General features: G+C 39.1%; 1 protein-coding gene across 4 annotated transcripts; it reads left to right on the top strand.

The window, feature by feature from the left end:
• The first annotated feature begins 350 nt into the window (after positions 1-350).
• pidd1 (p53-induced death domain protein 1) lies at positions 351-13,851 on the top strand. Of its 4 annotated transcripts, none has more exons than XM_018765043.2 (16): positions 351-399; positions 1,132-1,958; positions 2,478-2,891; positions 3,103-3,258; positions 3,428-3,479; positions 4,423-4,624; positions 4,725-4,874; positions 5,134-5,307; positions 6,098-6,161; positions 6,327-6,462; positions 8,689-8,839; positions 11,388-11,511; positions 11,654-11,769; positions 11,953-12,060; positions 12,470-12,663; positions 12,860-13,851. In XM_018765043.2, the coding sequence occupies exons 2-16, from the start codon at positions 1,340-1,342 to the stop codon at positions 13,080-13,082; spliced, it is 2,883 nt and encodes a 960-aa protein (XP_018620559.1). In that variant the 5' UTR covers positions 351-399; positions 1,132-1,339; the 3' UTR covers positions 13,083-13,851. The 4 variants fall into 4 exon arrangements, with proteins under 4 accessions (XP_018620559.1, XP_018620558.1, XP_018620557.1 ...); XM_018765042.2 differs by having other exon boundaries at positions 6,014-6,161; positions 11,654-11,757; XM_018765041.2 differs by having other exon boundaries at positions 6,014-6,161.
• Positions 13,852-13,877: the final 26 nt, after the last annotated feature.

Genomic DNA, 13,877 nt, shown 5'->3' with positions numbered 1-13,877 from the left:
TATTGTGCCAATGTGGGTTTGGTTGGGGCGAAGAAGGGCGCAGAGGCAGCGTTCATGTCGAATGTTTTATTAGAACACCAGCACCCAGGGAAATAACACTCTCGGTCCGAGGACCCCGTTTCCTCCAGGACCTGCACGTCTAGCCAGCCTTCCCAACCTGCTTAGCACCCCGAGGCTCTCTCCTCTTTCTCTCCCTGGCAGGGATTCCTATCAGGATTTAAAGATGGAAACAAGAAAGTAATTATAGTTGTATTCATGTTTGTTTACAATGTTGTTTATGTACAGAGTTTTGGTATCGAGATTAAAACCCGTGATACTGTGTAAGGCGCATCGTGATGACGTTAATATCACTCGCCACAAATCCCTCGATGGTACTTTTGATGGCTTTGGTCCTACTAGGTTTGTACAACGAGTATCCAATATTTAAAACTATTTCCTATTCTGGTTTGTTAATAAACAGTTCCTATATTTACGAGATTTTAAAAAATCGTCTGATTTAGAACATAGTAAAAGTTATCGTTCATTTTGATCGTATACTTCTTGTTGTGCTGCTGTTACTACTGTACTGTTAGAAACCGGCGGATATCTAATTTCCGGTTTCTGAATTTTTTTGGAAAATTTCGAGTGTTTTAAAATGAGTTGAATGAATCTTTAAAGCTGTGATAATCACAGTCCTTTGCCGCTTTGCAGTGAAAGAAAAAAACAAAAGCCATGTCGCCAGTTAACGTTGTAGTTTTAAATTTCGCCCCGGCGTATCAATAAACTAGTCTAGTGCATGTGGAATTTGGAATATGACACGAGGCACGAGCAAATTCAAATGACCAATGCAATGTGAGAAATATGACAAGCGGTCTTTGCTGTACTGTCTTGTAATTCCTTGACCTTGGCTTGATTTACCTTTGTGGTTTGTGAGCAAGACATATGATATGTATAGCCGTTACAGGAAAAAAATAAACGTGAATAATAGAGTTCATAACGTCACGGTCAACGGTCATATTTTATTGTTTGTAGTGGTTCTCATTGTGTCAATATTTGCCTGCTGCATTACTTATGGTTTAGTTTTAACATGTTTACATTGCCTCATTTCCCTGTTCATTTCTATATGCAACCTAAAAATGTTTTTTGTTACAGAAATCCATTCATATTGTTGCGAGGCTGGTGCTTCATATCAAAGCTATTGTAATAAGAAGCTATGCTGGGACATTGGGAAAACCCAAGAGAAAGCAAGGGACAAATCAGCTCCAACACAGTACTAACTGTTCCAGTCTGAAGAAAGCAAGTGGGCTTGAGGAAGAAGGAGGATGTTTACAACAAGGAGGAAGAGGGGGAGAAAACAGACATGGACCAGTTCTGCACTGAAATGGAAAGCCTGCATATGGACCATGTGACAGAGTGCTCACTGGAACAAACTGGGGAACAGCATAGTATAAAGAAACCACAGTGCATGAGGACAGAAAATGGAGAGTGTCTACTGAAGCAAAGAGCAGTGAATGGAGGAGCAGATATAAGATGTATTGAGAGACATGAGACAGCAGTAGATGGCAAAAGCCAAAGAGATTACAGCGAAAGAGTAGTTGCATTAGGAGAGCCAGTCCAGAAGCCTCTGTCTGTCTCTCCATTCTTGGTCCCCGTGCAAAACCCTATTTCTTTAATTTCTAGTTCACCTACTCCTTCACATTACCTCTTTCCTGCCCCTTGTTTGTCCTTTCCCTGCTCTCTTTTCCCTTTTTCTTCTCTTCAGTCTAGCTTCAACTTCTCTACAATGTTGGTTGACAGTCGGCTGACACTGGATGTGTACAGTGGTGGAAGCTATGTCCTAGAAATCTTGTGGAAGACTGTCCCAGGAAAACTGAAGGAAGTATTGTACCTCAGAATGGGCTCTGAGGATGAAGAGGGTCTAAGACGTGCTTTGGACGTGTTGGGGCACCTCTCACTGTTGCGCTCATTGGCCATCAGAGGTACTTGCATATTAATGCAATAGTGTCTAGGAAAGTCTCCTTACACATTTCAGTAAACCTACTGACTCCTTTGCAGTCACACACATAGCTTTTCAATTAACAATCAGTAACCTAGTTTTGTTTCCTTGAACACCAGTCTGAAGTAATGTGAGGATGTGACATGTTGATGTATGTGTAGTTCTTCATATAGCTCATTTTAAGTGTATAAAGTATTAATGATGCTGATGTGAAAAAGTTTATTTTTTAAAACCTGTTATGTATTGCCTCTAAAGAGTCATAGGCGAGGCATGAGAGCTAGTTTAACTTTATTCAACTTGTTAAAATGTCAGTTTAGTGTTTCCTGCTACTTTTTGCAATGACATTGTTTCAAGTGTTAAAGGCAAATTTCCCATTTTTCCTTCTCATTTTCCCCCCTTCTTCTTATTTCATTTTTTAACTGGATTAAACCTGACACCTTTTCCATTCTCACATTTTTCAACTCTGATTTTTTTTGTTTTTCTTCATATGTCATTTTCTAAGGCCACTGCCTCCAAGATAGTCTTGGAAATCCCCTTCCAGGCCTCCTCTCCTCTTTGCCCCCGTCTCTCTCATCCCTCACACAACTCACTCACCTGGACCTCTCATTCAATCGCTTCACCTCCCTCCCACCCTGCCTATTATCCATGCCCCTTCTCTCTATTCTCATCCTTTCCCACAATTGCCTCTCCTCCCTCCCCCCCAAATTTGGCAGTCTGCGATCCCTCACCTACTTCTCTGCTATGGGGAACCAGCTCTGCTCTCTCCCCCCTAGCCTTGGTCAGCTGGAGGTCCTGCAGACCCTGGATGTCTCCTACAACATCCTAGAGAGTCTACCAGTGGAGACTGGGGCTCTTCTGAGACTGCAAAAACTTGAGTTATCCCACAACAAGCTAAGGGAGCTACCTGAGACACTAAGTAAGAAAGATAGTGTAGCTTTTTTGTTAATAGATTTTAGACTCATTTTATCAATAATTTTAATATTTTTGTACTTTTTTTAATCATGAAGTTTTTTGAACACATGCTTTTTAAATTTGAGGCAAATAGTGCATTTTCTTTATTTCAATTCACAAAGTGTACTGTCCTTTTTACTTGATTGACATTTTCTCATTGTTCCCTTGTACCCCAGACTCTCTTGTTGATCTCAGAGAATTGTTGGTTAACAGCAACAATCTTCGCACTGTCCCAGAGTTTTTGAGCTGTCTGCCAGAGCTCAGGAGACTGGATGTGGGTAACAACCCCATTGGGCGACCTACTACCCCTCCACCCACCCTCCCGGCTCCAGGTGATCAAACTGAAGAATAACATAATTTTTCTCTGCTTTGTACAGTTTGTAGTGGGAAGGCTTTTCCAAATAACTTACCTAATTTACCTTCCAGTGTCTGTGACATAGTATGTCTGTAATTTTTTCAGGATCACGTGTTTTAGTCATATGTGTTTTTTATCAATTGTAGTTCAAACAGAGGCGGATCTTCCAGAGTTGCATCTTGCTGCAGATCAACACTGGTACCTTTTTTATTTATTTTTTTAAACTGACCACTAATCAGCAACCACATGCAATTCCTAGTTCATAGCATTTTTTATAATGGAAGACATGGTGGTGCAGCAGGTAGGGCTGGTACATCGCAGAACCTTGACTCTGCATTCAGATATTACTTGGCATACGTCTGTGTAGACTTCCTGCTGGTGCTCAACTTTCCCACCACAGTCCAAACATGCAAAATGTAGTGTACATGTACTTCTTAGAACATGTAAGTCACCTGTGAAAAAAAAGATCTCAGCTAAATAATAATCACTGTCTCACTATGGAGAAAAGTGTCTAGTAAATGAATAAATGTAAAAACTTGTTTTATTTCCCTCTCATATGTAACTATAAACATTAAATATAATGTTCATCTCTTATTGGTAAGTGAATGTTAGAACATATTTCTGTTCTTTCACAGGGCAAATAGAGATTGTTTATAATTATTAATTATGATTACTCACAACTTTTCTTTATGTGAAATTAAACTCATCTGTTTTAAAGTTTACATGTCTCCACTTTAAATTTGACAGGTAGCTAGCTATTAACATGTAGGTCTGCCCTTTTAGATTACTGAAAAGGAAGTATCTTGGCTACCTGAAGGTACCCAATAAACATCTATTGAAAGAGATTTTTGTTTGATAGTAGAGAATAAATTAATACAAGTAACTAGTGTCTGTCAACTTTGTGGCGTTCATAATCTCAGTACAATTTTTCTTATTCCTGTGAAGCAGATCTTTTGTTTTGAGATGTTACTTATGTTGATTTTAAAACTTAGACAATAGCAACTGATTTATCTCTGTATTTGCATTTCATAAGAGGTCACATAAAGCTATATTAGAAAAAAACTTGTGTCCTAATTCTTTGCGACAAAATGGCTGTACTAAATGAAATGTGACTGGACGATCAATCAGTCTCTTTTGTCAGCTTTTTTGTCTCACCAGCTGGTTGTCACGTATTCCTTCCAAGAGGAGCAGAGCTGCTTTTTCCACAGAGGTGTGTGGATGCCATCACTCAACTGGAATGGGCTGAGAAGAAGCCTGACAGAAAGTGGGTCTGGTTGGAAGAGCACGATTACCTGTTGAGCTGGCCTTTAGAACTGCGCCCACATGGAGTGCTTTTTCAGAAGGTCAATAAGCTGTACAACAAAGCTCTAATTAAAAGTAGTTTCTATGTTTGCTAGTTGCTCTCTTCATTCCTCTTCTTTCCTCTTCTCTTGTCTCTCATAGCCAGTCCAGGTTTGCATACCATATCGCCGATCGTCTAGGCGTGAGGTGTTTCTGAGAACATTTGATGACCAATCCTGGAAGACATTAGATACACAGACTAAGAGGGGGAGTCCTAAAAACAGTGTCAGGCCTAAAGGACGCCCAGCATGGGTATAAATGCAGAATGGCGCTTAACCTTAGAATCAGTTTAATAACTGTACAAATTCGACACCCTTTGAATTTCAGTGAAGTTTTAACACTAATAATATTAAAATGATCAATGTTATGATAGTTATTTGTTTGGCATTTGACATTAACAACTGCAGTAAAAAATTGTTAATTTTAATTCACTAAACTTTTTTTTTTCTTTTTTTAAAGCAGTTACCTGTAGGGTTACTGTAATGACATGATCTCTTTTCTCTCTCCAAAGCTTGCCTGCTGCCTGGTAAACCATTTCTCCTGGTTTGTGGCAGTGTCCCGTCCAGTCAGGGACAGCTGCTTTGTTTCACCAGAGGGCACTCTTTTGGTATCCAGTGTTGATCCTGGAATTAAGCTCACCTTCCTCCCTTGCTGTACTCTGGAGACCCGCATAGTAACTCTTCAGGTATGTACCCCAACGCAGGGTAAAAGCACATACTGTATGTTCTGAAATAATTAGATTCACATCAGAATTGCAAGATGATAAAACTTTTTGCATAATCAAAAGTAGTCAACATCTTGGCCTTTTCATGCTGAGGTTTCCTATCTGTTGTCTTGAGAGATTAATTGGAAACATTTTATGAGGCTTTTTAGGAAGATGTCACTATTATCAGTAGATTCTCAGAATTTACATGACAACACAAAGATACAGTGGGTCCCTGATTAACATACTTCAACAAAGTTTGCACTTTTACAAACTTATTTGAGAAGTATTTAGTGTTTAATTTTTCATAAAAAGAGGTATCCTACTAATTCAAATTGCAAAACAAAATTTTTATACCATTTTCCGACATACAGTGATCACATGTAGTAAGCACAGCTTTAAGTTTTTGAACAACCTTGCTCTAGCTCTGACGGGTTTTTTATTATGCTTTCTTATTTACACTGGTAAGTGACACACAACTCTCCAGATGTATGACTGAAGTACAGTCACATAGTCCAATACTGCCCCTTTGACTGAAGGTGACTCCGTGAAACACTCCATGTTACGTTTAACTAATAACCTTTTCAAGTAATGAACCAATTCTTTGTTGTTAAATTTCTAAGTAGAGGACTCACTGTATTAGTTTGATTCACAGTGACTATTTGTCAGCATGAAATATTGCATGCAGGTCTTGCAGGTGGAATTGTCTGTGGTGCGAGAATTGAGTAATGACCCTCAGGCCAGTGTCAGTCCCCTGCTTTGTTTGTCTCAGTCACCCAACCTGCCCTTCCTTCAACCAGTCAAGGTGCAGGTCCCACTACCTCCAGGGCTAACAGGTATGTATGAATACATCAATCCCATTTTTCTTTGTATGTGGAAATGTACGAGATGTATTGTAACTATATTGGCTTGATCCTGCTGGATGCTGTATAAATTACACATGAAACAAAGCTAAGAATCAGTTTAACTCGTTTAAGTTGACATGTCTTCTCACTATGTAGGCCACACACTGGACCGGTCCTGCCTGTACCTGCTGCATGCCGACCCAACTTGCCACACCTGGATGGACATAACATTGCAATCTTCCCTTCATGTCACCCACCTATATGCTGTCTTCACGATTACCCATTTCTCTTGGTGTGTATCAGTGAAATGTTTACCTTTCTCATGTACATCTCTGTTTCCCTGAAATACTGAAATGGTTGTCAGTGTTTGTCAGGATTTATTTACACTTCTTGTATGCATAAACTGTAGAAGTGATACACAGTAGTAATCTGTTCAGTGTGGACATATTATACACTGGCGCCTCATCTTAGGAACACATTTAGGATCCTGAAGTTAATTTTTGGAAAAAATTAATACAGACATCCCAAAATGTATTTCACTGGCCACATTCTGTAGATTTTAAATAATTAAAACAGCAGTGTGCATTAAATTACTTTTATTTGCTGTATGGAATTTGCATGTTCTCCCTGTATTTATGTGGGTTTCCTTCAGGTACTCCAGTTTCCTTCCACAGTCCAAAGACATGCAGTTAAGGTGAACTGGTGACTCTAAATTGCCCTTTATGTGTGTATGTGTGGCTACCTTGTGATAGACTGGCATCCCATCCATGGTGTACCCCCCTCCCCTTAACCTTGTCCTCAGTGCTGTCAGGATAGGCTCTGGTTCACTACAAACTGCTCATGATAAGCAGTTATTGAAATTGGATGAATGGATAATATGCATCACATTGTATTATTTAACTCTGAGCAATGTCAATAAACTAAAATTGTTAAGCCACAGCATCTTCACAAACTCCTTTTTAATAGTAATTGTTGATTGATCTCATAAGCATGTGCATTGTTCACCTACTCACTACTTTTATTTAATCTGTTTTTGACTATTGTATTAATGCGATGATTTTTTCTTGCACTATTAGAAGCATGTTACTCAACATTAATCATACAGTAACTGCAAACACTGCAACCAAGCTCATTCTGTTTTAATTAGATTTACTGCCATGTGTTGGCTCAATGGGTAAATAGAAGGTGTACTCATTTTACTTCAGACAGAAAATATGTTGTTGAAATAATTTTTGAAAAGAATTGTAACTTGACCAGGTAGTATTTTGTAACTTACCAGAACTCACACACACTGGCTGAAACCGCTTGTCCCAAGTGGGGTTGCAGCAAACCGGAGGCTAACCCGGCAACACAGGGCGCAAGGCTAAAGGGGCAGGGGACACACCCAGGACAGGACACCAGTCCATTGCAGGGCATCCCAAACAGGGCTCCAGACCCACCAGAGAGCAGGACCTGGCCAAGCCCCCTGCCAGAAATAGTATTTTTTAAATACACTGTACTCCTTTGTTCCACTTTTTTTTCATTACTATTATTTGGGATTAATCTCATTATAATATCAAAGTACAGTAGGTTCAGTCTTTTACATTTGAATAGATTACATACAGTGGAGCTGTTATTCTTTATATTGTAATCCAAATAACCATATTAGTTATTTAAAATTTTAGATATTATGCATGTATAATTTATTAATTTATTTGTAATTTTTTTCTTGTTAGAAAGTTACTGCTGCTTTGTAAACAGTGTATTAAAGGGAAATTTCTGAAAATTTGTTTGCTCCTGCAGGAGGCCATAGGGTTATGATATAGTTATTTTGTTAGTGTTGTGAATATATTCGTTTAATGTTGCAAATCAGAATTTTGTAAAGTAAATGGGGAAAAATGTAACCATATTTTCAAATATTGTTGTGCGGCTGCAATATGAATCTCTTATGGATATTAAGTTAAATATAGATAAATGTTGCCATTTTAAGGTTCATAAAGTGTGCTGGAGCTCTCACTTGTTTACCTCTTCACTATACTGTCCTGTTCTTTTCTTTCTCACTGTCATTTTATTCCTCCTTGTCCCATGAGACCAATTATTACAACAATTTTTGAGCATTAAAGTTTTTTTTTTATAAATTCACGTTGAAAAAAGAACATAAGATAGTAATTCTTAAAAACTGAATGCCTGCTTTTTTTTTGAGATGCACGTCACTTTGGAGAAAAGTGTCTGCTAAATGAGTAAATGTAATGCATAGAAATGTTGTCTGCATAAGCTGCTACCAAAATTAAATGTACTTTTGTCCCTGTCAAAATGCAACTCAGAACCCTTGTGATCTTTTCAATGCTGCTCTGTGAATGGTGTGTCAGGGCAGATATTTTGTATATATATTTTTAAATTTAAGAATTTTTGAGTGTAATTGAAATGCTTATTTTAATGTTCATTTTAATGTTTTGTCTAATTTTAATGATTATTGATTAAACAGTGATTCTCATGGTTTGTTTTGTGAATAGAACTTACTTTTAATATCTCTTTTCAGGTACTGGTTATGGTACACTACTCAGCGCTGTGTAAGTGGAGTGATCAGAAAAGTGTACCAAAGACTCAGGCAATTCCACGTCCAGTTCCTCGTCCTACAGAGGAAAGCTGATCCACAGCAAGTCCTGTTGCAGTGTTTACCTTCTAACAAGGTACTGATTGTAGACCTCTACAGACTCTGCAGGTCTGTTATTTATGTTTGAATGTGATGTTTTGTAAAACAGGGTGCAGCTGATGGCGTAGTGGGTAAAACTGCTGCCTTTGAGTCCGAAGGTACGGTTTAAATTTTCAATAATGCTATAGTACCCTTTAGCAAGGTATTTAGCCCAAATTGCTCCAGTAAAAATAACGCAGCTATATAAATGTAAGTGGGCAAACATGGAGGAGGAGGAGTGGAATGTGTAGTGGCACATTGGCTCAGGTGTGGTAGCATCCAACCTTGCCTCTCATCCCCAGCCTGTTTGGCTACCCTTTATACTCTGTGAGAAAACAAGATGGACAAGCTCTACTGTCACATTGGCTCTCAAAAGGCTTTACAGGAGTGCAGTGCATTCTGCTTTTCAGAGATCTGACTGGACCCTAACATTCCACACAGAACCATTGAAGCCCAGGGTTTCTCAGTGTACCACTTGGATCGCATCTTGGTGACTGACAAGGAAAAGGAGGGGTGGTGTGTGGTTTTACAAACCCGAACCATCTGTTCTTACAGACACCCCATCTTACTTCTGGACAAGCTTAACAACTTTTATACTTGGTTTGAGTTTCACAACTCAAATGCGGTGAAAAAGGTGGTATCCACACTGAACGGAGACTGATGTAAAACTTTTAAAGAGGTTAAATCTTGAAAGCCACTGACCCTGATGGCATCCCATCACGTGTCCTTAAGACGTATGCCACCCAGTTGTCACAGGTGTCAGCTTGTCTCTGTGGACAGTCCTGTTCTGTTTTATGAAGAATCATATGTTTCTTGCCTTAATGATTGCCACCCCATCACTTTAACCTGTATAGTGATGAAGTGCCTGAAAAGACTGGTCATGTGCTACATCAACTGTAACATCTTTGCCACCCTTGACCAACTACAGATTGCGTACTGACGCAACAGATCTGTGGATGATGCCATTTTCCTTGCCCTGCACTGCTCTGGGACACCTTGAAAAGAAACACACCTGTGTCAGGATACTGTTCATTGATTGCAGCTCTATATTTAACACTATTGCTTCATTCAAACTGGGGTTAAAACTTGGGGACCTCAAACTGTGCAACTCCCTCTGTAGCTGGGTGTTCGACTTTGTGACAAATAGGCCTCCGACAGTGAAAACTGGCCAGATCATCATCATCCATCCTGGTTCTCAATACTGGTGTATCATAGGGCTGCTAACTCAGCCCACTGTTATACAATAAATTCACCTACAACTATGTGGCAAAGCATGAGGTAACAGCATGTTCAAGTTTGCAGACACCACCACTGATTGGCTTCATAAGCAACATTGGTAAAGGTGCCTACAGGAGGGAGGTAAAAGACTTCATGGTACCAGGAAAACAACCTCACTCTGAATATCGACAAGACATGATCATTGTTGGCTTTTATAAAAACAGAGGGAGTTACCCCCCAGTCCACACTGATCTTTACATTGATCTCACCAATGGAAATAGCAACTTCAGGTTTTGGGCTTCCAGCTTTGATTCCCTCTTGGGGTACAGCATCAGAGGCTTTTCTTCCCAAGGAGGCTAAAGAGCTTTGGGGTACAGTAAAATAACCTGGTGAACTTTTACTGCTTCACCAGTGAGAGTGTCCTGACAAGGGGCATTACAGTGTGTTTTGGTAGCATGACTGACTGCCCAGGATCTGAAACTGCTAAAAAGGACTGTCAGGGATGCAGCAAGACATCTATACCACCTGCTGTCAAAGAAAGGCTGAGTATCTCATCATGAACAACAGCCAAGTGGTCATCTTCTCTTGTATCTGTTACCCTCTGGCCAACACAGCTGGAGCATCTCCACCCTCACCTTTCACTTCAGAGACAACTTCCACCCACAGACCATTAGATCACTGAACCACCACTGATCTCACCCCCCCACTATTATCACACTACTGATCTGTTAAACTGTTACTGCCAAATTTGACAGCTGTTTGCACTTTAAAAGCCTGCTGTCAGTTTGCACACTGCCACCTTGCACCATTGTAAATATCCATTGCTTACATTATTTGTATTGTATTGAATTGTCTTTGCACATCTGTATTGTACTGCTCTATATTGTCATGCACTTTTGTTTTTTGTTTGTTTATAATCTTCCACACCCCACTACCATTGTACTTTATTGTAGGAAGAGAAATCCAACACAAGAATTCCACAGTACTGGTTGTTGTTGTTATTATTATTATTATTTTTATTTTTTGTAGAGCGCTCTTCTCACGTAGTGACACAGAGCGCTTTAACACAGGCATACAGCAAGAAAAAAAAGAGGTACTGATTGTAGACTTCTACTGGTTAAATATATGTGTGACTAAACTTGAAACCTTGATATAGTACAAGCAGTTAAAAAATGTAAAATGTTTTCTTGTACGAATCTGATGTTTGTAGCTCATGGTTAGGTAGATAATAATGGTAATGATAGATAAAACTTTAACCCCCATGAGTCTGAATGCCAAATGCACTTGCCATACAGTGTTCATGACTGAGAGGTTGTTTCATTCTCCAGGTGGAGAAAACTGTTCAGTGCTTGTCTGCACAGTACTATGGACCTCAGCCCTCAGATTTATGTGAGCTGCTGGAGGGAGAGCAGTTCTTTGCTGGCTTTGAGAAAGGCATCGATATCTGCACAGGTCAGTATTTACCAGACCTTTTGTTATAGGCATATACAGAGTAGTGTGCAGATGACCAATCTCAGTGATTATTGATGTTTTTCTGTACATCTTTTGGATCTACAGCAGTGAAAATTTTGCAAATCACTTACTTTTATTCCAGACAGACCAGACTGTGTAGATGGAAAACTTTGTTTTGTATTTTACTCCCACTTGAAGAATCATAAAGAAGTATATATTTGTCATAACAAAAGAGAACAGGAATCGGTAAGAGGACAGGTAAGGAGGGGTAGAATGTAGATGGGCATTAGTGTTAAATACAAAACTTTTAAACAGAATTAATATTAAATTCAATTTAGTAAATTTTTGGTGTTAGGTTACCATTGTCTAGTGCTGTAATTTTCTAGGATATTTTTTTTACAGTTATTGTTTTAATGTTTTCTCTGCCCACCGTATTTCAAGGTATCATTTTATCGAGGGGAGCTGCCAAAGGACACTCCACAGGAAGTGGTTCAGAAGAGGAAAGGACCGGACAGCCAGTGGCTGACTACATTACCTCTGATGCTACCTGTAAGTAGCACCTGTTTATTTTTTCCAGATCTTGCACCATTACTCTTTGTTGCTGTATTTAACAACCAGTGACAGCCTGTCAGAAAATGTATGATGATATTTAAATTTTGGAATAAACCATTATGTTGCTTCTGAAAATGTATACTGAAAAATTAACCTTGGAAACTGGATCTACAGCAGTAGCTGGTGTACTGGAAGCATCCAGGTTAAGAGTTCATAACTACTTCTCAAATTATTCCTACAGAAAGGTGCAAGAATTAAAACACCTTAAAATATGCAAGTTTTAGGTTCAGGCTTTAGTGATGTCTGAGTTTTATGGTTGATTGAATAATTATTAAAAGGCTGCAGTAACCTATTTAGTATGTATTCATTCCCATTATGTATATTAATTTCTGTGTCTCACTCCAAGGGGGTTAAGTCAGATGTAGGAGACATGGGCACACCCCAGTACCCCCCACTCCAGTTAGGGGACCCTGAGAATGGCTATCTGACAGAAGCCAACCTCCTTGCAATCTCCCTAAGAATTGGGCAAGACTGGCTTCCCATTGGCATCAATCTGGGCTTCAGTTACGAGGAGCTAGACCGTATTCGGTACAAACACAGGTAGGTGCTACAGTGTAGTTAATGTTCAGTGCAGCAAGCAGTAGGCAGGAGCTGAGAAGTAGATATATCTTGACAAATCATTATTTTATTGATAGAGCGTGAAGGCAGAAGACATTTGTGAAGGTAGAACAGACTGTAAAACTTGAATACACATGTAAAAACATATCCTTCACCCTTGCTTCTCTCCACTAATCAGAGACAATCTGAGCGCATTAGTTCTGGAGATTCTCTTCCACTGGGCAAGGACACGGGGGGAAGCAGGACCAGGTGCCATCCCTGAGCTGGTCAAAGCTATGGCTGTGAGTGGGAGACGGGACCTGGCAGATGAAATTGAAGACATTGTGCACCTGGGAACGAGGAAGTACAAGTTGTCCCTCAGGAGAGTGGGACTAAACACGGAAGGACTTCCTGCTGACTAAGCTACATGTCCAGATGAATATTCATAAGTGTAGGAGAGTGCTTTGACATCCTTTCATGGTATCCTAACATGAACTTTTTGCAGTTTGAGTAGGCTTGTAGTACCATAGTACAGTGTACTGGATTTTACAAAAATTTTTTGTTACATTCAAGCAGTTAAATTAGTAATTTGTGAACTTACCTGGTATTTCAAGTGGTCACCATGGCAATAATTACAGTTTACTTCATAGAACTTCCATACTGTGTAAGATTTATTTTTCTGACAACCAGAATTGTGCATTCTAAGGTTATAGGAAACAAACTGCCTTCTGATATTATATAAATTCATAATAAATTCACTAAGGGCCTTTAGAGCATTAGGACAGCAGTGAATATAGATCTGAAAATGCTGTACACATCTCACTTGAGCAAATTACAACAATCCTCTCTTATAATTAAATACAATCAGCAAGGTTAGCTTTTTTCACTGCTGAGTTCGAAACCAAACTCATAGTTGGGAATGTGACTGATGGTAATATTGTGAAGAATGCAAAATCATTCAATCTTCTGGTCACTGTTTGATTTGTTCTCAGTACTGTTTATTTGGTCATGTAAAATTAAATATGTTGCTTTTACAGAACCAGAAGGTGGTGATAATTCAAGCAACGGAGCATATGTTGTAAAACTGACATCTGATTTTACATAAGCTGTAAAGTACTGAGATTTATGCAATGTGAATGCCCATAAATTTGTAATGTCTGACAATTATGGAATATAAATGCATTGCTGTTGTTAGAGTGCTACAATTTATATTGAAT

Source organism: Scleropages formosus, chromosome 7 (assembly GCF_900964775.1).
Source record: "Scleropages formosus chromosome 7, fSclFor1.1, whole genome shotgun sequence".
Lineage (NCBI taxonomy): Eukaryota > Metazoa > Chordata > Actinopteri > Osteoglossiformes > Osteoglossidae > Scleropages > Scleropages formosus.
Note: the sequence above shows the minus strand (reverse complement) of the source record. Positions and strands in the feature narration are given on the sequence as shown.